General features: G+C 39.0%; 1 protein-coding gene across 4 annotated transcripts in view; it reads right to left on the bottom strand.

Moving 5' to 3' along the window:
• The window catches only part of SMOC2 (SPARC related modular calcium binding 2), a 150,610-nt gene that overhangs the window by 24,939 nt on the left and 99,373 nt on the right, over window positions 1-26,298 (bottom strand). For all 4 annotated transcript variants that reach the window (XM_076334030.1, XM_076334031.1, XM_076334032.1 and 1 more), the window contains exons 8-9: window positions 22,186-22,372; window positions 15,028-15,110 (exon numbers count right to left, since the gene is read on the bottom strand). In XM_076334030.1, coding sequence (XP_076190145.1) covers window positions 15,028-15,110; window positions 22,186-22,372 — 270 coding nt within the window. The remainder of the gene's footprint in view (window positions 1-15,027; window positions 15,111-22,185; window positions 22,373-26,298) is intronic.

The following is a 26,298-nucleotide window of genomic DNA, read 5'->3' as shown; positions in this document are numbered from 1 at the left end:
GCTTTTAATCTGCATAAATCAGAAACATGTTATTCCTGCGTGGTGAAATTACAACAGCACATCACCCCAAACAAACACCAGTAGAAACTATACCCCAATGCACCCTCACAAACCCTGTACAAGCACATGTTATTTGGGGAAAAAAGAATCCCAAAACTCTCTTGCATAAATATTTTAGAGAGTTTTAAAACATTTTATTAAGAACATTTTTTGTATCCTTCTAGCTCTTTCTTTGATACTGTGAATTCAGCTATACAGATCTCAGAGGGAGATGAAAATTCTACCTAATAAAATACTTCTCTAAATAACCTAAAATTGACTTTCTGTATTCAAAACCTAATGGATCAAGTACCAGATATATTGAAAAATTTCCAAGGGTGGAAATATGTGCTACATATCTTAGTGGAAAACCAGGAATCTTCTCTTTTCAGTGGTTCAGAGGTCTTGTTTCATGACCATTTAAATATTACTTCTCTGAACTGAAATTAAGGGGATGGAAATCTCCAGCATACATGAAGGAGTAACTCTTTTTAGTCACTGGTGATTATTTAGATGCACACATATACACATACATACACACACAACTAACGGAGCTTTTTATGATGCCTTCCTGCTTGAAATGTTGAAAATGACAGACACATAGGAATAACGGCAAGTGAGACTGCAGAACTGAATGCCGAATGCAATTTATGTCTTAAATCCAAAATGCAGTATATTCTTTTCACCACCAGATATATAGTAGATATAATACAGCTAACTACATAGTTGAATATGCCAGTCAATAGATATGCCTAGATTTTGCTTTTCTCTTCAGAGACCCAGCTAAATTTTTCAAACTCCAAGTTTATTTTCTGTGAACAAATCTGCCCAGCTCTAGTAAGCATTTTTTGTTATAACTGTGGATGGCTACAAAACCTAGGAACGCTTTGCTTATCGGTACTTTTCCCCATTATAAAGTTCACAGCACAGAAGGGTCTGTAGTGATGAATAAGTCATAAAAAATGCTGATGACTATTCACTCTGATTCTTAAATGAATTTGATTCAATAACCTCTGCTTTGCATTTAACTGTGTTCCAAAGCTAATTTCAAGCTGGATCACTACCAGCAAATCTGGATTATGTACTCAAAGAACCCAAAATTCAGACTCGTAAGGATGGATTCTGTAACTGTCCAGTAAGGGAATAGGAGTAGTACGCTGGGACTGAAAAATCCTGACTTTCCACAGTTTCTGAGTGCCTGCATCTCCTTTAGCAATCAGAGATTACATAGCACATAGAATATCAAGGGTTATGGAACCAACCTAAACTTTTGTCCTACAAACACTTATGCCTGGGCTTAACTTTACAACCACATGTGAAGGTTCCTTTGATTTTAATGGAACTAATCACAAGAAGAATGTGGGTAAGTGTTTGCAGGATCAGGGTTCAGCAGGTCATGAATTGTATTTTAGGAGTATTTACAATGAATTGCTTGTGGATGACTTACAGAGCAAGAGGCTTTACCAGAAGACATTTCTAGATAGCAAACAAATTCAAGAACTTCACAAGCATAAAGGGCAAAATTTGTGAATAATTTGTTTCCCAAAATTATTCATGGATTTTTGCCATATGCTAACATCAGGAATCTATGAACAGTAGCACTCCTGCTGAGTTACAGAGAAGCAAATTTCTGAATCTTGTGAAGCATTCTGGATCCTTTGAAAGAATTCCCAGATGTTTGTATGGAGTAATTTCATTTCCTCCTCGAGGGCTCTCAGTTGTGGAGGCCTACAAGTTGTATTGAACCCCAGGAATAACATGATGTATTTGAAAACCATTGAGATAGTCTTGTATACGCTGTCATCTTTGTGAACAACAATATTTGTTCTACATCTCTTCACTGAGCCCAGAGAAATGCATTCTCTGCTGTCTAAATACCTGATGCAAAAAGGGACCTGGAGGAAAGCCAGCTGGCTTAAGCTCAGCCAGTGTGAAACAGAGGTGACACATGTTGGCAGACTGAAGCACTTTGAGGAATTGGCAGGAACTTTCACTGCCTCTTCAGTTGATGGCATCTGTCCACCCATTGTCCAAGTGGCTTTACAATCAGCTAGACTGCAAATTTTCCAGGCATCATCTTGTTATTCTGTGTTTGCACAATGCCCAGAACACTGGGATCCCAGACTATACAACTATAAACTATTGTGATACAAACAATTAACTATACTAAGCACGAAGACTTCCCAAGCTCATCTCTTGTCCCAGGTTCTCCATATTAATAGTAGCAGGTATGCCGTCCTCTATCTGTGGCTGCGCCAAGGTTGCAGCACTTCCTTACCAAGACATAGCATGTATAGTCAATCATGTCTTTGATCCTGCATGAGTAGGAGGGCATAACCTGGCATTACCTTTGACCCTCAGCTGGAAACTCTGCTTAATACTGATATTTTACTTCCTAAAATAAAACCAACCTCAGTGAGATCATGCAACACTGATTTTGCCTCTTACACTGGTGATGAGTTCCACTGGTCTTCTCAGGTAAGCCATGCTAGTATCTAGAAAACGTGAGCATTGAATATACTCTCTGATTGTCAGAGACGACCTTTTTCTCAAAAGTAAGTGAACAGAAAGATTAATGCAGCAGCCTAAAATCAAAGTATTTTCTTCAGAAAAATATACCTACTGATGTGAGATCAGACTATCAACAATTTTGACTACGTCTTGTTCATTTTCCTGGACAAGTGAGCTAAACTCATTGCTTGACACTTTCAGTCATTACTCATCAGCCAAAACTGATGTTATTTCTGTATTATACATTAACTTACTCAAAATGTTAGGAAGTGGGAAGTGTTGCACTGGCTTAATGTTTCACGAGCCCTAATCTCATAACTCTGCCTGGATTTCAAAAAGTCACTGATTGATACAAAACACAAAATTACTAGGGTGGTTTATTATCAGTACAGGGTATTTTCAAAGTTGCTGGGAAATGAAAATCCCACTGAACTGACTGGAAACTAAGTGCTCATTTTATTTGAAAACTGGAACACTTCTCCAGGTGACTAAATGCAAAGAATAAATGCCAAACCATTGTTGTTCCCTCTTCAAAATACAGCTGCAGATACACATTCATTCAGAAATGAAAATATTTATTTTTCCCTGTCCACAGATTAAATATGAGAGCTGTTTTTGACAGGTAATCAAGGAGAACTTGTATGCAAGTATGAAAACACAACAAAGCAAGATATCCATTTTGCAGGGAACAGCTTTACAAATCAATGGCATGTTTTTATTCAGTTTTTACTCTATCAGATGGAAAAGGAGAAGCCCCATACCATGCGTCTTAGAGGAAATAGTATCTTATTATGCGACTCCCACTCACTGTCATGATAAGGTTCAGGTGTCATTCTTCATTGTGATTACAGCCTTGGCAGACTAAAAAGTTTTTGCCTTTTCCGTCCAGTCATATGAGTTTTTCCTGCCATCTTTCAGATTGTGAGATGATAATGATTGCAGGCATTCTGGCAGAAAACACTGAGTTTATTCTACATCAATCTTCCCCTCTTCTTGTGTTGTTTTTTCTACTCCTCACCCAAGAACTGCAATCCAGTTGCCCCAAGTTATTATGAGATACCTCTCCCACGTCTTCACTGTACCAGAAATTATTTCAAGATTTTTTAAATGTATTTCTTGAAGCTTAGTAGCTTTAGGAATACAGCGTCAAAGTTCGTTCAATGAGGGCAAATATTTTAATCCTTTTTAGGTTCCAATGTGATCAAAGTTTCACACTGCTTTTGCTAGGATTTTATCCTGGGCACAGAGAGTACCTCAGTATCTATAGTCATGTAATTACAAGCAGCTGTTTTAAAAGGGTCTGAAGTATTTTCACTGCGAACTTCAGACTTCTTTTAAAAGACAGTAAGTATCCTGATATTCTTAATACTTACATAGATTTTCCGCAGAGCCCTTGCTAAAAGAAACAAAGCTGTTTAACATGCACCGTTTTGCACTTTCTTTCGGATTTCTTGATTAGGCTAATCTCTGCATCAAAACATTTCACATAAATTTACTTCCTTCTTCATCTTTTTGGTATTAGAAAAAAAGAATAAAGATAAAAGGAGAGTAAATATAATGTTCAGTAGAAAAGAAGGGCTCTCAGCTCTCAATTCTAGAGCATCTCTCTTTATCCCCAGGGAGGGCTCAATGCTACGTGCTTTTGAGCAGCTGAACGCTGACCAACAGAAATCTCTTGAATTACAGAGTATTAGTCCATGCACAGAGGCTGGGGCTTGTCGTCAGTAAGCAGGGCTGAGCAGTCTACATGGAGTGATAGCTTAAGGAGAATGAAATTTAAGATTTCACTAGACTAAACCGGTTTCAGGGAGCCATTAGTCATTCCTCTCCCCCTCCCCCTGACCCAATATCCACAGTGTAGGTAATATTCCAAATACTTATCTTAAGTGAGACAAAGGAGTATCTGAAAAAATGCCATTTTTCAAATAGATGCTTTCATGCCCTATTAGTATTGTCAGACTTACTTCCCTGTTAAAAGCAATTCAGAGTGGAACAGTGCAAGAAAAAATGTTGCTGTGTGACCCAGTCTTAGCTGAATACCATTGACCACAGCAGAGACAAAGCCAGGCTGTATCTCACTGTTTGTGGAATACCACAGCTGTTCATTTTCGTGATCTGTTCAGGTAAGGTGTCAATGACGTCATTTAACTTGAGCTATCAAAATATATTCAACTACTGATGTTAGTCATACTTGCTTCCTCTACAGTCAATGGAGACAGGCACTTCCAGAAAGAGATTCAATCTAAAACAGATACCAATGGGACACACAGACATAATTCTAGCATAATGATCTGAACTCACTGAATATTTATGTATCAAAATCTCTCTTCTACCTTTAGATATTACAAAAATGACCATTTGCTTGAATGGGTAAGAATGAATGCCTTGTGGATTTTTTCCCCCCTCTTTGGTGTGATGACTACAAGCCTATGATAGATTTTCCTACTCTGCCGAGTGTGGTTTGACTAGTAATGCACTCTGAGTTTCATCCAGGAGGGCTGTGTATTACATCTTCTTGTTACAGGCTAATCTGCCATGGCATTACAAAGTCTGTCCAAACTTTCACTGTCTTGCAAGACCACATTTGCTTTTAGGTAGGAAGTTCACTGTTTTGATCATTGTTGATGGGTGTGCTCCTTGCTATAAGCAGTTCAGAGATATCCAAGCAAAATTACACCATGTGGAGGTAGGGAACTGCTAAACATAAGCACAGATTTATAGAGCGGTTAGAAACTTTTCAGTAAAAGACCAAAAAAAATATTAAACCTCTCTAAATCAGCTCCATGAGTTAATACACATGATAATGAGATTGTTATCCATGATGCTGCTCTGTTTTTTAAAAGAAAAAGAAAAACAAATCTGTTCAACCAAAGCTTTTTCATTGCTGGATTTAGAGTACCATATGTATTAAATTATGGATTAAATGTAGATATAGATAAAAAGATATAGATAAATATAAAGATAAATATAGATAAATTAAAGGTAGGAATTAAAATATCTTTCTGAAATGTCTTTTTTCAGCTTTACTGAAGTTTTATGGCAGAACAGCTTTCACAGTTTATTACTTCTCACTGAGGGGAAAACAAATATTTTTTATGCATGTGTATTTTTATATATATATTTATGTATGTATATATACATTCACTCCAAAATAATCATTTCCCTAGTAAAGATGGAAGAAAAGGGTCCATCTTTATCAGAATCAATGGCAAAATCACCAAGTGCAGGGGGCAGCATTTGTCTACATATTTACATCATCAATGAGTAAACCAACACAGCTTCATGAGGGTCAGTAGAACTTTTCTGATGTCCACTCGGACTTAGAAAAGGCATTTCTGGGGGAAAGCATTCTCTCACTTAATCATTCTTTGGCCCAGAAGGCAAAAAACACAATCAGAAACGCATTCGGAGAGTGCTGGTGCAGAGACAGCGACTGTACAGCTGCTGGGCGACAACCTCCCAGGAAGCCAGCCAGACACAGGAGAACGTTCTCCCTTTCTGGGCATGTGTCCCCTGGGGGTGTCCCACTGCTCCCACTGAGAGCAGGACCCCATGGCACAGAGCAGCACAGCAGGCAAGGCTGCTCTACTTAACAAGGGATTTGGCTGGAAAGGGAAGACAGCAACAAGTGAGGTGAGAAACAGAATTTATGTTCTTTGGCATAGCCTCCAGCATTTTTTTTAATGCTGAGAAGCAAATGAAGTCAGTGTTTATTAGTCCTAATATAGCCCTTTAAAATAAACATTAAATTATAGGTTAATATTAAATAGAGCAATGAATGAAATGCTATTGCTGAGCCAGTAGCATCACCTTTAATTAGCCAGCTTTTCTCTTTTGCTAGCTGTGACACAGCTGTGTCTTTCACTGGCACTTGACTAGTAGCTCAAATGCTTTCACTGTAATTTTTTTAGACAAATTCACATATAACTGGAAGTTACAGCAGCTCTTAGGTTATGTGCTTGAGCATTTTTTTTGTTTCAGATATTAATATTTCTGCTTTAGGTTGGGGGGAAGATATTGTTTTGTTAAGAAATGACTACAAATTGAGGCAAAAATAAAGCAATACGAAGAACTGTGGCCAGACCATTAGTAATTAAAGACAGGATGGGGAGATGGACAGAAGAGGGTGTGCAGGAAATAAATGTAATCTGCAGAGCCTTGAAAAATAACTTGCAGGCCTTCCTTCCTCTGGAGCAAAACTGCCCGCTGGGAGACTACGATATAATCATGTAGCCAGACAATAGGGTAATAATATTGAAGCTACTGAAGCCAAAGGCCCAAGCAAACTGTTGTAGGTTAAAGAGACAGAGTCCTCTTCGGAGGTTCAGCTGCTGAAGCCATAGTAGTGGCCTCAGGACTTACGGCTGCAGACCTCCCTCTTCATACGGAGTTTTGACCAGTAGACCTACGTAGTTGTGAGAGGTACTGCCTTAGCCCAACATCCTCCCCAGGCCACCACTACTCAGTACTCAAATAAGCTTTTGTGTTACAGTGTGAGAACTCTGACTGAGCCAGTGCTTGCGGTACCAGCCTGTCTGCTGCGTGCACCCCTCTTCCCATTCACCAAGCGCGCTGGCGTTGCATTAACCTTACTGCACTGCAGACATGCAGATCTCCTCTTTGACAACCACATCTTCGCCCGGTCAGCATCCCCCACCGCCTCTGTCTCAGGCTGCCAGCACAGGATAATTGTAGTGGACATAACGTGGAAAGGACCCTTCACTGAGCTGTCACTAACCTATATGAGGCCTACGGTATTGGAAAGGCATCCAGCTGCTCAGGACAGCAGAGGGCTGCAAAGTCAGGCTTCCTACTGCAGCCCCATACATTAGAGGAGATAGCTACTGCTTTGGAAGGGGAAGCAGCCATTCCTCAGCCTCCCCCAGCACTACAGGGCTGATGAGGAGCAAGCCTGGCCCTCCAGCACCCCTCTGCACCTCGCTGTTGAGCCTCACCTCTCCTGTCCTCCCTGCAGGCCCTGCCAGGCTCCAGGCAGGCCCCCTCCTTCATCCTTGCCATGCAGCTATTCAGTTCTGCCATCGCTGCCATAAGGGTTCACACCGGCTTTGCACCAACATTTCCTGGTCATAGTTCAAACACTTAACTAGGCAGGTCTGCTCCATACAGAGCCCTTTTTCCAAGTATCTCTTGGTAAATAAATCAGTACAATACACTTAACTAGGCAGGTCTGCTCCATACAGAGCCCTTTTTCCAAGTATCTCTTGGTAAATAAATCAGTACAATACACTTAACTAGGCAGGTCTGCTCCATACAGAGCCCTTTTTCCAAGTATCTCTTGGTAAATAAATCAGGACAATAGTTACAGGCTCATTCAAAACAGCCAGCAACTTCCAATGGTTGGTTGACACCTCGGAACTTTAAGATTCAATAGCAGAAACGGATATTTTAAATATTAGCTCATGCAGCCAAAAAGCTGGTTACATCATAAAAATATAATCCTTTTAAATCACAGCTCAGTGGAGAAAGTTACATGCCAATTGACCTAACAATTCGAAGCTCATGCGAAGGCAGGCATATGTATATAATCTGCATTATGATCAGAAATACTCAATTACTTAACTGATACCTTTAAAAACAAGCAAAGTTTTAGTCATTCAAACATTTAAGAATGTGTAGTAAGGTAAGATTATTTTCTACTTGGTGCCAATACTGGACTACACAGAGAAAATGAAGAAGCAAGATGAGGTAGATCAGTGGTGGTACCTCAGCATTTTAGCTGAGAAATAGTCTGGCACCTTATGAAATCTGATGTGCTCATGGTCAAAAGCGGAGCAACTGTAAAAGTATAATGGAACATACCTCAAAAGGAAAAGCAGTTAAGCCTCTATCACTTTCTTTTTTTTAAAGATGCCTTTGAAGTAAGACTCTTTATATGATGGCTGTTTGGCTGCGGGTGTTGCATCATCATGGTTTGAGCGTTTCTGATTATTTCTCTTTAACTTTGGAAAAAGAAGATGCACTGCCAACAGCCAAAAGCAAACTGTACTTTTCCACACATAATTCGCCCATAACTTAAATCATGAGTTTTACTCCACAAAATATAAACTGTTCAGGGTCAATGCTGGATTATTCCATCAGAAACACAATAAATAAAGCCATTACAATAGGAAGAAAATTGGGCAGTTAGAATACTTTTGTTTCTCTTAAGTAACACAAATGTGAATGAAACAAATGAGTTAAACAGCTCTCATGCACAATTTTCAAGAAAAAATATTAACTGCTTGAATGCCAAGGTTAAACTAAGCTTATGAAGATCCACAGGACAAAACAATAGCTGAGAACAGAGTCACTAGTAGGCTGTGAAATCAGAAAACAACCTGTAGTTCAACACAACCATATTTAAGGAAGAGTTTTAAGGGATTTTTTTTGTTATTAAGTAAGCTGATTGACTATACAAGGGACATGCATCAAGACATTTCAATTAAGTAATATTTTAACATTCTTAGCTTGACTTAAACTGTAGACCATCACAGTACCAACACAGTGATCAGCAGAGCTTAGGCCCTGGATGGAAAGCACTGGTTTTTGGTTTTGGGTTGCGGGGAGGAGGGAGCAGTGGTCTACACTCTTGTCCAAACTGAGAATTCGAAATCTGCCTCATAGAGGCTGAGCAAAGATGCCAGTTTTTCTAATTTGGATCCTTCTTGTATCACTGAATAAACCCTAGACATTAAAAATGGAAACCTTTCGGATGCTTATTAACTCAGTGCTATCAAAACCCCAAAATACTCATCTTTTTGGATAAATGCTCTAGGATCAAAAATTGTAATGAGAAGCATCTGAAGTGAGGCTTTTCAGAGAGCTGCAGGATTGCCAGGAAGGACAAAAATAAGAGTGAAATGCTGATCTTATTTCACAAGTAGAAATCTACAGTAACTTCAATGCAATTGATGCATTCTACTGGATTCCAGCTGGGTTAATTGAGATCAGCATCTCAGGAAAAGGAAATATTCAGCAGTGAAGAGCTCTGTTATTTTGAAAAAATAGAAAAGGGAGACTTTCAGGACCTTTAGTAGATGGACTTACTGAATCTGAACATTCACCCAAGTCAGTAGATTTTGTTACTGTTACAGTTTACAAGGCACTGTCATTTCCATACTACAGTTTCCCCTCCCAAATTGTCCTTTTGTATGAGAGGAAGCATCACAACTATAGGAACTTCATAAAACATACTGTGTTAAAGAAAAGGAGAAACTTAAACAAACCAAAATGAAATGAAAACAAAATTAATGGTCTGACTTAAAGCCACAAAAACATAGAAACCCAGTAAAGTCTCAAAATCCAGCTTGACATTGTGTCCCTCTCTCAAGCTTGTGTGCCTTTTACTCATTTAGATTTCTCTTTTTTTTTTTCCCCCCTGCACAAAAGATAAGGGTACTTCTAATTAAAGAATGTTGTGTGAGCAAAATTACATTTCCCATAATACTTTTCAAATTTTTCCACTTACTTTTCAAATTTCAGGTCTTGTAATGAAAATTATATCACAGGAAAAACAGACAAATTCCCAGGTTAAGTAAGAATAGCTGAGTGGTCTGGCACTGTCTCAATATGCTATCATGTCTTGCTCTCTTACATATCCAAGTTCCTTTCTTCCAGGTTGCTTAGACCAGAGACAAGACTAGCTTTATGAACAGGTAGCTTATCCATTGTCTAAGGCACTGGTCTCCAAAGTGGGGTGCATGTACCCCAGGGGGGACACAAGACAATCAATTGGAATGCAGGAAGAAAATATTTTTGTACTATTAATAAATAAAATAAAATTTAAAATTAAAATTGTGTTTATTTCATCTTTATTTCATCATTTTTCAATTTCTATATTTGGGTATGTTTTAAAATGTACTTAATATATTAGTACAGTAGTACATCTATATAATTTATAAATAAATATACATCTATTGAGGGTACGTGCTGAAAAATATTTTACTGATTATTAAAAACTAGTAGATACACATAATGCTTGAAAATACCTTCACCCATAGACCCACCCTTAAAAAATGCAGTTCCAGGAACTGTTATTTCTTCAGCTTGGCTGAATTTGACCTATTACCACTCATGATTTTAGGAAAATACAGGGGCACCTACACCTCATTCCATCGTACTACAGGTTTAGCTTAACTAGCCTTCATGCTATACCCTTTTAAATGCTCTTGACCAGATTGTGTAGAAAACTGAATTTCTGTTTAACACACCAGTTATCCAAAAGTCTGAAATAAGACATTCGACTCTTTACAGAACATGTCGGTTCATCACAGGGCTTCCATTTTACTGTATAACACAGAGGAGAACAGAAGGTCAAAATAGGAACGTTTGAAAACTCTGACCGTGAGAAAAGTAAAAAATCCTTCTGTTTCCCCAGTATGTGACATTCTCTAGACTCCTTTTTGGGTTCATTTTCATTATCTCGGAATAACTAGTTTCTGAGAGGGATCAAAACCACAAGTAACCTCAGAAAAATGCTTTGGCTTTAAAAAAAGGCCTAGAAATCTAATGGGAAGAATTATTATTATATAACTTCCAGCCCAATCTAACAGATACAGGTGGCTTGGATCGTTCTTACAAACATTAGATTAGCCTTCAATTTCAGATGCTTTATATTAAGTTACCCTTAAGATGTGAGGATATATTCTTAGCTCAGTTTAAATCAGTGGGAATTTTGGCATAGACTCCAAGGGGCCCTTACCTTCTACAATTTTGCCTTAACAAGATATCAGTGTTTGCCAAAAACTGCATCTTGATTTATTTGCAAATTATTGCTAAAAATATTTGGCTCAACATGTAATGGGTTCAAATTTTCAGGTGGTATAAATCAGCGTAGCTTCAGAACTATGCCAATTTAATCCACCTGAGGATGTACTAGTGGCTTTTATCCTATGTAAGATCATCCATGGTAGTAAAGTAATTGTTTTCAAATCATCCTGGTTTTACATGTCAGGGAGTCACAGTGGTTTCACCCAGGGCTACTGCATTTTTGTGGGTATAAGCTGCAAATCAAGCAAACACATCCTTTCAAAAATGTATTATTCCTTGAAAGTAAGTACACAACCTACATTTTTTATGCAGTCCTGGCACCACTCGGCAATCAGATGCTGTATTTAAATTTAGACAACACAAATGCAAACATGCCTTTGCAACACTGCTTACAATAGGGAAACTTTGAGTAACAGCGGTTCATTTCTACTAAAAAGTTGATTAGTATTAGCCATTTGTGCAATTTTACATGTTACTTGTTAACAACTAGCCACACCTGTGCAAGATCCTATTTCAACCTCCTTTTTCCAAAAAACTGTCTAAAGCAAACTCAATTAATTTTTACTTCATGTAGTGTTTGTATGATAAGAGAGAAATTTGCCAGTTGAGGACTTGGGCATTTAATAGCAAAGAGAAAGCCTTAAGAGACAGAAAGAAAAATAAACACCTTAACACAACTGCAACTGTGAAGTAACCTCTTCCCCCTGTTACTTCTATAGGCATGCACTTATTCCATGCTGCTGCAGAGTAGAAGAGGGAGGTTTTTCTAGCTAACCCATAAGCATTTAAGAAATGTTAGGAAATTTTGGTATTTGCCTTATTTTAAAATAATATAAAGTATTTGGAAGTCAAAGATTAAGCAACGTAAGATATGGGAGAGCAAATCCATGTCATACATAATAATTTATGACAATTATGAGCTCACATTGCTGCAGTGGTTTGTTGGACTAAAGCTCACATAATGCAAAATACCATAAAGTAGAAAAAGAAAATCAAAAGACCATTGCCTAACCTAGTGAAAATGAATTTATCAGGTAGGATTTTACAGCATGGAAAGTGCTTATTAATTGTTTCACTGGAAAAGTATCTTGACTTTGGATAAATCTTTATTACTGTACTGTATAAAAGCACTACCAGTTTGGATAAGAAATAGATGTGTGAAAGCTTAAAACCCTTCACCTCCCCATCCTCCCTTTAAGATTCCAGCTAGCAAATGCTTCTTCAAAATTTTTAGGAAAAGGTAGGAGTGACCAGCAAGTGATATCTTTTAGTGCAAAACTTGTTTCTTCCGCTTCTGCTCTGCTATACTCTCTTCTGAGGGCAAGTTCTTTTCACTCAGAAAAAACACACATGAAATCAAGTAATTATCCAAGTCTGTAACTATGCAAGTGCTGTTTGAATAAATTGTTGAAGATGGCCAACTTTCCACTGGTTTCCATGGAGTAAGGATTGTAAAATATCTTAGAACATTTTGGGTTGGAAGGGACCTCTAAAGGTCATCTAGTCCAACCCCCTACCGTGGGCAAGGACATCTTCAACTAGATCAGGTTGCTCAGAGCCCCGGCCAACCTGACCTTGAATGTTTCCAGGGATGGGGCATCCACCACCTCTCTGGGCAACCTGTGCCAGTGTTTCACCACCCTCATTGTAAAAAATTTCTTCCTTATATCTAGTCTGAATCTTTCAGTTTAAAACCGTTACCCCCTTGTCCTATTGCTACAGGCCCTACTAAAAAGTCTGTCTCCATCTTTCTTATAAGCCCCCTTTAAGTATTGAAAGGCCGCAATAAGGTCCAAAATATTTCCCAAATTATCCCTGAAATACCTGCTAACTTCCCTGAAGTTACAACAGCAGTAACTAACTTCAGTAAGCAAGTACTGACTGACGAAATGATGGATAAACATCATCAATCTGACTGTCAACAGATGTGTATTTGCCACTACGTTTCACATATCTGAGGATTTATGTGGCACATATGGTTCTTGCTGAACTCTGTGAGCAGCTAAACAGCAAAACTGCAAGTCAGGCATGCTCCATCCCATTTTTGTGAAGGAAGAGAAATGGAGGCAATTTCGTAAGAGCTGTGAAATTCATGCTCCAAGGTGAATTTTTAGCATAAATCAGCTTTTCATCTCTTAATATACATACATGTTCAGTTTCTTAAGTGATAAGCCATAACGCAGAGTGAGTACCTCACTCATTCGACCCTGTCTCCCACTGTCTCTTTCATAAAGTAATCAAGATCTACCTAAAAAACTAACCAGATTTTCTGCCCCATTACTAGAAGGCTGTTGCCTCGCTGCTTTAATAGTTGGAAACCACTTTACAGCTCTCGGGTGAAATTCATTCAGGATAGTTCATATCTGTTTTTCTTGTGCCAAAATTGTCACAGAGGAAACCAGTTTCTCTTCCTCATGGTCTCAGAGGAATAATATCGCCTCTGGACTTCATCGTGTTTGTCTAAATGAAGCAAATGCTAGCTGCCTTCTCTTGGAAAGTGGCTGCTTTCCCTGATACATTAGTGCTAGCTAACTTCTCCTGTGTATCCATTTTCCTGAACACAGATGACCAGAATTGTACCCACGATTATAGATAAAATCCAGAAAAAAATAATAGTGCTATCTAAAATGGCATGAACGTTTCCTTGTCTGCCTTGTCTGTCCTGTTTCTGTTTGTCCCATCATACCTAGCTAGATATGGTTTTGGGTCACACTTGCCATTTTTACAGCCACAGTAATTGGACAGCTTACAATTAATCCTATGATTGACTTCTTTCTATGTAGAACACAACATATAATTGTATATGGTATAATAACATATCATTCATATTTCTTCTTTTTTTTATTATACCTTGTAATTAAATTTGTTTAATGGCAGAGATTATCAATGTGTGCTTCATGCAATATGCATTTCAACACTGATGGGTATCTTTAGTTCAGAATTATTGTCTAGATGTTTCTCTGGGTGGCCAAACTGAAATGTTTTTCATGACACAAAAAATCTGCCCACATTATTTGCTTGTTTCTCGTTCTTTACAACAGCTGACAGTGATTCATAATTCCCTCATAACGTGCAATATCACTAAACCTGCTACACCTCAAGTTATTCAAACATATTAAAAGGCCATTTCAAAAATGAAGCAAGTCTACTGACTTCTGTGTAGCTCAACTATCCAGAGATAAGATCTCTCATGTGCTTATAAAAAGTGTGAACAAATGAAAAATCTAATAAACACCAAGGTTTGTTCCTACAACAGAGAAGAATAAAATAATATTATTCTGAGGTAAACTGACAAGGGTAGTCTTGGAAAAAAGTAAGTAGATGACACATTTTTTAGACTGATTTTAAGATAGAGGCCCATTTCCCATGGATTTTGCTAGAACAAGAATTATGAATTATGGGCCAAGTTATTCTGGACATATTTGCTGACTTCTCTGGTATGACAACAGCAAGGAATAATTCCAGTAAGTAAATGTGACTGCCTTTAAACTACTGAGAAAATGAGCCTTACTTTCTCTGACAACATCCAAAGACCTATATTTACATACATTGTTCCAAAGTCAAAGACTTCAGTCAGTGGCAAATCAATATAGTGATATCGAAATGATACATTGTTTTGATATAGGGTAAGAAATTGCTTTCTAATTTATTGCAGTGAATAAACAAAGCATTGGAATGCATGAAACCAAATTTATCTATTTCACTGACCTTGAAGCTGTCGTCCTTTGTACAAATCCTTTGTTTTGGTTGGGTGAGCTCTGGCACCGTTATCACACTTAGGTTGTTCATACCTAAAGAACAAACAGGGAGAGAATAAAACCAGCCAAGGTTAATTGGATTTAGAATTAATTTATTTCCAATTTTGTAGCCCAAATTAAACTTGTACCTTCTTTTATTCAGGGAATAAGCTGGTTTTTCATTCAGAAGGGGCAATGTAAATTCATGTGCCTATTTTCCACTTACCTCAAAGAAGCCAGCACATCTTTATTCTCCTGGGGTTGACACCAAACTAAAAGATCATTATTTATTCCAAAGCCCATTCTACAGGGAAGAAAACTGAGGAAGGAGAAAACTCTGGGGAATTGCTATAAAGTAACACATAATAAAAAATAATTTTGAAAACACCAAAAAAACACCAAAGCAAAACCAAAGTCAGGCTTTCCTCCCACCTACCAAATCAGAAAGTCATAAACAATATGACAAATTCTGACATCTGACACATTATTAATGTTCGGAAACACCAGAGAAGCAATTTCAAAATCACAGCGAGGCAGGTACTGTAGTTAGTTACTACTGCAGCTCTAAAGCCATGTGCTACTGTATCCTCTCCAAAAAAAAAAGTTAGTTTACATAAGAAGGGCTAACCATGAACAGCTAGCGTTTTGAACAAGAGCGAAGGACTGATAGGGTTTCCAGAAGGAAGGGAATTATGCTGGAACAGCTTGAAATGGATTGTGAAAAAGACTGAATCTCCATCTGCTACTTGAGTATTCTGGTTCCTCTATGCTTTCTGAGTTTACTTAAAGTCACTTTTAATCCAGCTGGTAACAAGAAACTCTGTGCTATTTGTACTTCCAACAAACTTTGACTTATGCAACACCACTAGCAATATATTTTATGCAAGACTGGGAGGCATGGGGGCATCTGCTGCTGAATCTCTCCTTTTGTCTTATGTCCCACTATCGATGCATGGTGGTTTTTCACTCAGCTTGACAGAATCTCTTTCTGAGAAATTTTACTTTCTCATTCTCCTAAAGTAGCTTGAAGCTGCAGAATTTAGTGCGTAGCATTTCAGAGAAAGTTTCAATGACTTGTGTCCACCTACATGTGTGTGCACATACATACCTGTTCACGGAATCTAGGTTCTTTCATATTTTATATAACTGCTCATCTTTCTTCGAAATTCTCCTATTCTAAGTTCCCCAAAACGACATTTACTGAGCGGCATACTAAAATGTCTGATTAAAATATACTAATCCAAATTTCTGGAACAAAATATTCTTTTTAAAAGCATTAAATGGTGGCTATGTCCTGGGTCCAGGCCAGACTGCCCCTAAGAACAATACCTAAGTATTCTGATCTTAATTATCAGGCAGAATGAAAAATATCAATATTATTTTTCCTTTGAGTGCTTAATTTATTTCCACATCATCTGATGAAACTGCCCACTGGCCCATCAAATTTTGGCTGCTGCAAGAAGGTACAGTGTTGTTTCATGGACATGGGAGAGCTAGAGGCACTTTTTTTCCCTAAAGAACGGCAGGAATAGAAGCTGCTTTGATAGCATGGGTTGGATTCAGATACCTGATGGGTGACCACTTCAATCAGCCAAGAAAAGAGTGAAAGGGAAATCTGTGAGCAATACTCACTAATGCAGTATTTGGCAACCAGCCCGGTCCCCAATTAATCTGATACCTGACTCTGCATTCCCCTCGTCCTCTTCCGTTATTGTTACTGCTCTGTGCCTACACTTTCTTTTTTGGCCTCTACTCTTCTACCCTTTTGGCTTATATTTTTGTTAAATACACATGTAGTTCATCATATACAAACTAAATCTATTAAAGGCCAATAGGTGTTAAAATGCTGCAATGTGAAAAGTCTACGTTTAACTCTTTAAAGCAACTGAAGAAAGAAAATCATTAGAAATTTACCATACAGGAACAGCCATGCTAAGAACTGATAAGAAAAACACACTTGCCTCAGTTTTCATGGGGAAAGAGGAGGAAAGGGATAGCATGTCAGAATGGAGCACTGTCAGGTTAAAAATAATGTAGTCAAAAGACATCCCAAGTTACTCTTTTGAATTTTAAAGGGGAAAGAATCCCTACCAGTGAATGTATACCTAGAGTCGGCAAGGGCTTATGAAAGCTGCTTTATACCTCTGAGCAGTCTGCTGGGAAGCACTGAGATTTACTGAGGTCTACAAAGCAGTAGAGGATGGAGGCTTTCACAGGGATTCTACAGTGTGGGCAGCTTCATGAAGCAGCTGATTTATGTCCTTGTTTAAGTTTAGAGAATCTTGTGCAAGTGGATTGGGGATTACTTTGCCCATGATCCTAGTTGTTAAAAAGTCGCACGTGAGAACACAGACTTATGGCCCTGCTGAGCAAAAAGGCTGAGGGTCACGCTGTGATGTGCAAGAGGCATTGGGAGCCAGCTGGTGAGGACCACACTGACAGACTTTTGGGGGAATGGTTGTTTGTACGCTTTAAATGCATTACCTCCTCTTAGTCAAATGGATGTTTCCTCTAGGCGTTCATAAAAGCCAGCTTTATACCACAACTTCGCCTATTTCTTGTGAGTTTTACTGTCTTAAATGTCCTAGAGTGGTTCTTCGTTCACATATCTTTATTTTAACTCTAGAATGAGATTTTTTTTTCTGGAATACCTTCACTGACAAATGTTTTACCTTTTTTTCAGATGACAGGACATTAGAAGATGAATGAGTATTCATAACTTCCCTTCATTTTGGGAGTCTAGTTTAATGTGACTACTATTTATTGTGGTATTCAGAGCCTGATGATATGACAAATTTCATCCTCATGGATGTATTCAAAACAAACAACATGCAAAATGCTAAGCTGTTCTGGCAACAGCTTCCCAGATCTGTCTATCCTTTCACTGTTGTCCCCTAGTGATTCAATCCAGATTTGCAGAACGGAGATTCCAGGATGCAATGCATCCATCTTGCTAGCAGGAGTACTAATGCTATCAGTTCCTGCAGTAGAATTTTAACAGCTACTCTTCTAATTTATATTTTGCAGTGGAAAGCTGGAAGATAGCATACACCATTTTGCATGAGCCCCTGGTTCTTTAAACTAGGAAAGACTCATATGTTCACTCTTTCCAATCTGTAAGAAAGAATTACAAAAAGACAACTGCATATTTCTCATCATATTCTGATCCCCCTTTACTTCCCTCTGCTTGAGAAAAAAAGCTTAATTTTATTAATATAGAAAAAAAAATTAAAATCAAGAAATAATTAATGGGATTCCAGCCCACCTAAATCTTTCCCAGAAATGAGGTCTAGACACTTCTCTTAAACTCCAGGCAGTAATCCCACCTGCTTGTTTACCAGGACTGTAGATTCCTAAATACACCAGTCATTCTTTTTTTAGTATGAAACTCCTAAAATTGAGTACTCTACTTACCCATCTGTGCTCAGAAATGTCCTCTCCAGGGATATTACTAAATATTACTTCCTCAGAGCTCCACTGAGAACTGCCCGTAAGTCCAGCAAAGCCGAACAAATTAGAAACGGTCAAGACCACAGCAGTTGATCTTTTGAGTATCAGTCATCAGGCAGAGCACTCATTGAGCAAAAGGAAGATTTGTGTCTAAACCATATGCATGAAACGATTGAAGCCAATTTGCCAGCCTTCCAACTTTGGAGACATGCAGCACAGTGAAAGACCTCCCTGCCACCTCTTCTCCCACAGCTGAGTGAGTGTGTAGTTGCCAAACACAGGAGGCCAGCAGACCAAACAGGAAAAAAAGAAGACAGAGGCTGATTCTAGATCCATAGGTGATTCATCGAGGGGTTGGGAAGATGTAGAATTCCAGTCTGTATGACAGTAGAAGCCAAAATCACACACACTGCATGCACACTGTACATATGAGTAGGAAAGTGAGCTGCTTGATTTTCAAGGATCACCACCTCCAGTTTCATGAACGGTTTATCCCGATGTGCAGGATGTGGGAGGAAGCCTGCACAGGTGAACCTAACAAAATCCACACTTAAAAAGGAAGCATATAAAGAGTGGAAACAGGGTCAGGTGATACAGGAGGAATATACAGACACTGTCCAAGTGTGCAGGGATAGGGTTAGGAAAGCCAAAGCCCCCTGGATCTAAATCTGGTAAGGGGCATGAAGGGCAACAAGAAAGACTTCTTACACGCCTATCAGCAGCAAAAAGAAGACTGGGAAAATATGGGCCTGCTGCTGGGTGGGACAGGGGACCCAGGACATAGAGAAGGCAGAAGTACTCGATGCCTTCTTCTCCTTGGTCTTTACTTGTAAGACCAGTCTTCAGGAATCCCAGGTCCCTGAGACCAGTAATAAAGTCTAGAGCAAGGAAGACTTACCCTTGGTGGAGAAGGATCAGGTCAGGGATTGTTTGAACAAACTGGACCTGACAAATCCATGGGACCTGATGGGATGCACCCACAAGTGCTGAGGGAGCTGGCTGATGTCATTGTGAAGCTACTCTCAATTATATTTGAAAGGTCGTAGTGACTGGGGGAGGTTCCTGGGGACTGGAAGAAAGCAAATGTCACTTCTGTCTTCAAGAAGGGCAAGGAGAAGCCGAATAACAAGCCAGTCAGCAAATCCTCCTAGAAGCTATTTCAAAACATGTGAAGATCAAGGAGGTGACTGAGAGTAGTCAGCATGGATTTATGAAGAGGAAATCATGCTTGGCCAACCCTGCAGCCTTCTATGATGAGATGACTTGCTCGGTGCATAGCAGATATTGTCTATCTTAATTTTAGCAAAGCTTTTGACACTGTCTCTGACTACATTCTCATAGACAAACTGATGAAGTATGTGCTAGATAAACGAACAGTGAGGTGTGTTGAAAACTGGCTGAACTGCCAGTCTCAAAGAGCTGGGATCAGCAGTACAAATTTCAGCTGGAAGCCAGTCACCAGTGGAGTGCCCCAGAGTCCAATACTAGAGCCATTATTGTTTCACCTCTTCATTAATGACCAGGATACTGGGACAGAGAACAACTTTAGCGTGTTTGCAGATGATACAAAATTGGGAGGAGTGGCTGATACACCAAAGGGTTGTGCTGCCATTCAGAGGGACCTCAACAGGCTGGAGAAATGGGCTGGCAGGAATCTCATGAAGTTCAAAAAAAGGCAAAAGCAAAATTCCCACACCTGGGGAAGATTAACCCCCTGCACCAGCACGGGATGGGGGCCAACCAGCTGGAAAGCAACTTTGAGGCAAGGGCCTGGGATTTCTGAGGGACACTAAGCTAAGTATGAGGCAGCAATGTGCCCTTGCAGCAAGGAAGGCCAACAGCCTCCAGGGCTGCATTAGGAAGAGTATTGTCAGCAGGTCAAGGGAGGTCATCCTTCCCCTCTCATTCACACTGGTGAGACATATCTGGAGTGCTGGGTCCATCTCTGGGCTCCCCAAACAAGAGGGACATGGACATACTGGAATGGGTCTAGCAAAGGGCCATGAATATGATTAAGGGACTGGAGCATTTGACATAATAAGGAAAGGGTGAGAGAACTGGGACTGTTCAGCCTGGGGAAGAGAAGGCTCAGGGAGGATCTTATTGATGTCTATAAATATCCAAAGGGCAGGAAATAAAGAAAACAGAGTCAGACTCTGACTCTGTTTCCAGTCCAGTGACAGGAAAAGAGGCAATGGGCACAAAATGAAATACTGGAAGTTTCATTTAAATGTAAGAAAAAACTTTTGTTTTTTAACTGTGATGGTGATCAAACACTAGAACAGGCTGCCCAGAGACACTGTGGACTCTCCAATCGTGGAGATATTCTAAGGCCAACTGGACACAGTCCTGAGCAATCTACCCTAGCAGACCTTGCTTTGAGTAGAGAGGTTGGACTAGAGAATCTCCAGAGGTCCCTGCCAATCTCAACTATTCTGTGATTCTATAATAAAATGGTACTCGTAAGGACGAACTACAAAACAATCAGCAGAAGCCCCATTGCTTGATGAGCACAAGAAGATGATTTGGGCTCAAATTAGAGAATAGGAACTAAGGCTCCATAAAATGATTTGAACTTTAATTCAAAGAAGGATTAGCACTAAAAACAAGAAACAGTGAACAAACCTAGGGGTGGAGAACAGACGAAGAGCAGAAAAGGGAGCCTCTGGAATCTCTAGAGGACATCTCTAGGTCCTCACACAATATGTGTACTGATCCTACAGTTTCAGGACCAAATTTGGACTATTTTGTTTTAACAGTTTATGGATCTCAACTTACCAGAAACAGCAGATCAACAGTAACTTTAAGTCATGCTCACTTCAGCTGGTACTGTAATTGGCATGGTCTAGACTATCGTATAAACAGCTATCAGTAAATCAGCACTTGAAGAATATGTGAAAAACACTCCCCAAGAATATAATACTTTACAGCAAGTGGCTTATAATGTTTTTTTTTTCACAAACCTTATGCAAATTATAAAAAATTATTTTTGCTTAAGCTTGAAAAGATTTATGATTGCATCAAGATACCCATACTGCCTGCCAGCTTTATATGAGCTTCTATAGCATTCCTACAAGGGCCAAACCTCAATAACCAGCCTAAATAACACCCTTTGGAACCTGATACTTGCCTTGCCTACATACGCTCTATGTGGCCCACAACACTTTACCATGTATCCGGCTCAGCTGAGAAGACTGAACTCCAAGCTTCTATTAATAACACACTAAAATGATATTTCCTCTCTATGGGTTCCCAAGCAGTTGTTCCATCAAATCCAGTCATATGAAATAGCTGAGGAGGTTGCTGGAAAAATAACCGAACATTTCTGAGATTGGACGTGGTTTCTGTCATAGACCATCTTACTTGGTTCTTCTATATTCAGGCTAAGGAGTGTGAGGTTTCCTTTGGGCTTATTCATTATCTGCTCCAAGTCTTGGCTTTCCAGCACAAAATAGAAGTAAAAAAGAGGACTAGGGGAGCAAACTGCCTGTGACATTGCAGTGGAAGAGTCTGTGGCCATCCAGCCCTAACTTTTGATGTCTCTTAGAAATATTCACCTCATAGTGGAAGAAACCTACATGACATAATTCCACCAGCCATAGAAATCTACATGCTAGTACATGCACACTAAGGCATCTTCTCACTACAACTTTTGAGCACTGAACGTGTATTCCCTTACCTGGTTGATGTACCAGGGATGGGACGTCCCGTATCCACCAGAACACACCAGCAGTAGCCTGTGGAAGGATGGCACTGCACTGGTTTGTAGAGGCCGCCCTGGGCACACTCTGGAATGAACACATTGTCTTTCTGGGGCTGTTTAGCTTCCTCCAGGGCTGACTGAAGTTCTTGATCACATGATGATGCTTTTGGGAGGAAAAGAAAAAATACTGAAAAAGCTATACGGAAAGGGTCGACTAGATTTATCAAACAGTTTTTATATCTTTCTTTGACTGCATATAAGGATTGTATTTGAAGAGGCTTGCTACAGCTCAAATACCAGCTACATTGGTTTATGCTGTATACTGTTAGGAACTTCAGTTTCCTTTTCATGCAGCTGCTTCATAATACAGTCCTAATAACATCTTGACGCTCCCTTTCCTATACTAGATATAATCTAGGGATAACCAAATACTTTCTCTGCCACCTTAAAAAATCCTCACCCACTCCACAGTCCCTAAACTACTGATTCTTTTCAGAGGAAACAGTAAAAATCCAACTTTTTAGGATTCCTTATATGAATTATTCATCTAGATATTCATTTATATGTTTATATTCCGCACTTTCTTTCCAGTTTTGGAACAACCTCTTAATACAGTGAAAATTCTTCCACCTTCTTTTCTGGTGATTCTGGTATTGGCAATGTATCATTTGCTCTGGAGACCAAAGACCGACAAGAAAAAGTAATACATTTTTATCTCTGCATTAACAATATGTCCCATATTTCTTCGGGATATGAGAAAAGCTTACATGTCTACACATTCCTAGCCTTTATGTGAAACTATGAACCGGGAGCCAAAGAGCAGAAACCCCAGGGCCTGAGAATGCCAGTCAGTTCACACCAATCAGTAAGAAAACACCTCTGCTGAGGATTTTTGATCACTACTAAACTGGTATATGTGGCACTGCAGAGATAATAAATGAGACAGATTATTTACTCAAGCCATTATTTCTCCAGGAACTTTAAAGTCAGTCTCCTATCATGTGAAATTTAGATGGTCAATAAAACAGCTTCTGTATAACTCCCAAACTAATCCACTGAAAAAAAATTAAGTATTTGAAAGACAAAAATGTTAAGCACTCTACAAACACACAAATTACTGATGGGAAAATTTCAAATTACTAGAATTTCAATCAATAAAAGATTCTCTTCAGTTAAAGAAAAGTCGTTTTAATGTTACAAAAAAAAATCTGTGGGTAAGATTTGCTCTTCTTTCAAGTCAGTTAAAGACCAGTGACACACTGATTCTCTGAATCTCTAGCAGGATTTACTTCTTGATTTTTCACAGTTCAGCCCACAGAAGAACAAGTTGAATCCTGACTGGATTTTCTAGTGCATTTGTAACAAGTTTCAGCTTCAGTCTAATCTCATTTACTCTTATCCACAGGGTTCAGAAAATGCTTTGCAAATTGTAGGCAAAAACTGACAGAAAGTCGCTAGTTATGTCCAGAATGCTACTGCTCCTTGCCAGCTTCTTGCAAATGCAGATGACCAAAATCAGTAAGACTTCTGTTGCAGGGGAAAAAGTGTCAGGAAGTTAAACACCTTCATACTTTAAACGGCACACAAGTCCATCTATACAATGGCCTGGTTTCCAATACAGTGTGTTTTGTTCCAATCCATGTAAAAGGTTTAAAAAACAAGCATATCACTTGCTAACTTGATTACAAGGCACAGATGGAGTGTTTTTTTCAGTTCTTTGGTTGATATTTTTTTTTTTTTTGCCTCTTTTGTTTCATACGGTATTTGAGCAGGACAGCTAGATAAATTGATTGATTTTGCATGCTTTTGTCTTGGTCTACCACTGACATAATCAGAGATTGAATAGCTCTCAAAGCACCAGTGTTTATATAATAAACTGTACTTGGAGAATCAGTGTAGTGAGGACAGAAAGGCTCCTTAAAAAAAAGGAAATAGCTAATTATTTGCATGTTAAAACCTTCACAGAAATAGCTATGGTTTCACAAATTAGAAATCTGTCACCAACATCCTTTTAAATCTTTCCCTCAGTGAATCTGGATTATGTTGATTATCAAGTTACAAGGTACAACAACCCTGGAAAACACATCATTTAGCTTAGTTGTTCACTTTTTCTTTTTGTATATAATCAAGCAAAAAAGAGCAAACGGGGTGAAGCAGCTGCAGTGAGAGGGAGGAAATCATTACTCCTCTTTAAACTCCACTAAATTCTTTTCTCTTTCATACTGATAAACCTTGGGACCATTCCATTAGCTACTGTGACCTTCTGTCATTTTACATCCTTGTAACTAGCAACACAATCTGGCAGATGTGCAGGTATTATTATCTCTTGCAAACCCAGAGGAGCGACATATTTTCACGCTCTCAGCTTTGTTTAGAAAATATATTGGCGTATAGAAACTACATAGTCAGGTCATCCAGATAGACAAAATGTAACAGCATGGAGAGGGTGTAAAGGAGAATTCCCAATGCAGAAGCAGATACGGACTGTTTCAGCTGTGAGCATAAGCTACACCACCTAATTTCTGGGAAGCTCTAGTTTCCACTGGTTGACACAACCAGTGAAGGACTGTACTGCTGACTCAAAACCACTGGAGTCATGGGCCAGTGCAGTCACCTGCATTGTGGTGATTTAGGAGCAGATGTTACAGACCTAGATAAATGGTCTTTACTCTACTGAATGACTTGCTGAGGCAAGATTTCCTACAAGCTACTGCTCAAGCTAGAAATTTGTCTCTTTTGCACTAGGTTTGTTCTGGTCCTTTTTCTCCCTTATGTCTGGTTTTAAGTCTCAGAGGTACAGAACAGCAGTATTATGGGAGAGATGTCAAAGGAGGGTTGCAAATGTGGCTATGGCTTTAGGAGGGACAGTCAGAAGACTGGTGGAACTTAACATTGCAAGTGAGACTGGAAACAGGACAGCCAGTGACAGTAATCAAAGAAAGGTTTAAAGATAAAAAGGAATGTTCTTAATGGCAGAAGTCTATGAAAAACAGACAAAAAAGCAGGATTCATACCAAACGCCAAGGTAAAATTCCTGTAACTGGGAGGACTCTAGTGAGGAAAAGTCTGCCTTTGAAAAGCAGCATCAGCACAGGCATTCAAGACAAAAAAAATATATAAAAGAAACTATGGTATTTTCAGGAAGGACTTTCCCCTTCTTGGAACCTTTAATTTCTTACTCTTCCCCTACAGATGGGAAATTGGAACAAGAAGAGGAATTTATCATTAGTCCTAAATTAGTTGTCAGATAAAATGTAGATTATTTTTGACAAATTGGAAAAAATATAAATCAGTGTGATGGACACTACATCTGTCAGTTCTCTATGTGCCAAATGACTGAGCCTTATTACAAATCTGCTGAACCCAGTTCATTCATTTTATTCACCAAAAGTGCAGAATAGTTTATTATTTTCCTCCTTTACACAATGGCTAATGAGCTGTAGGTCAGCTATTAGGCAATCTGCTTAGTGACTGCCCAAGAGAGTCACTTCTGCAGAGTCCAATGCTTTTGTATGCTTTTGACATGACCATTTGTGCCACCATTACTACTTCCGTTTGTTTCCCCCACTAGAACACCGTTCCTACATAAAGTAAAGGAAAACTTCCCTAAAGTGCTTACCTATAATCCTGCCTGCTTTTCCCAGAACCAGAATATCAGTCCTCTGTGTAATTTCCTCTCTGAGGGAACCATTCATTCCCTTTCAAACTTTTCTTTCAATTATTTACAACAGGAGTACTGGAAAGATACAATTGTAGTCCTGTGCTGACTAAGAGCTCTTATCACAGAGCTACCATACTGCTGCAAATAATTGCCTTTGTAATGTCAGAAGAGTCATGGTCAACAAACGTTCATTTGCCAGGAGAACCAGTGATAAATGTCATTAACTTAGAAAATGCCTGACAGTTTGTCCAAACAATCTAACAACTATGACCTGGAACCATAACAGATGGATGCCAGAAGTTCATAAAGTGAACAGTACGGAAAAGGATCTATGCCATAATAAAAGTAGGATAAATACCTTAATCATTAAAATGCATCAAACTTTCTATGGAATGTGTTACTATAATAACATTCCTTCTGGGAAGAGA

Source organism: Aptenodytes patagonicus, chromosome 3, assembly GCF_965638725.1.
Source record: "Aptenodytes patagonicus chromosome 3, bAptPat1.pri.cur, whole genome shotgun sequence".
Taxonomy (NCBI): Eukaryota; Metazoa; Chordata; class Aves; order Sphenisciformes; family Spheniscidae; genus Aptenodytes; species Aptenodytes patagonicus.
Note: the sequence above shows the minus strand (reverse complement) of the source record. Positions and strands in the feature narration are given on the sequence as shown.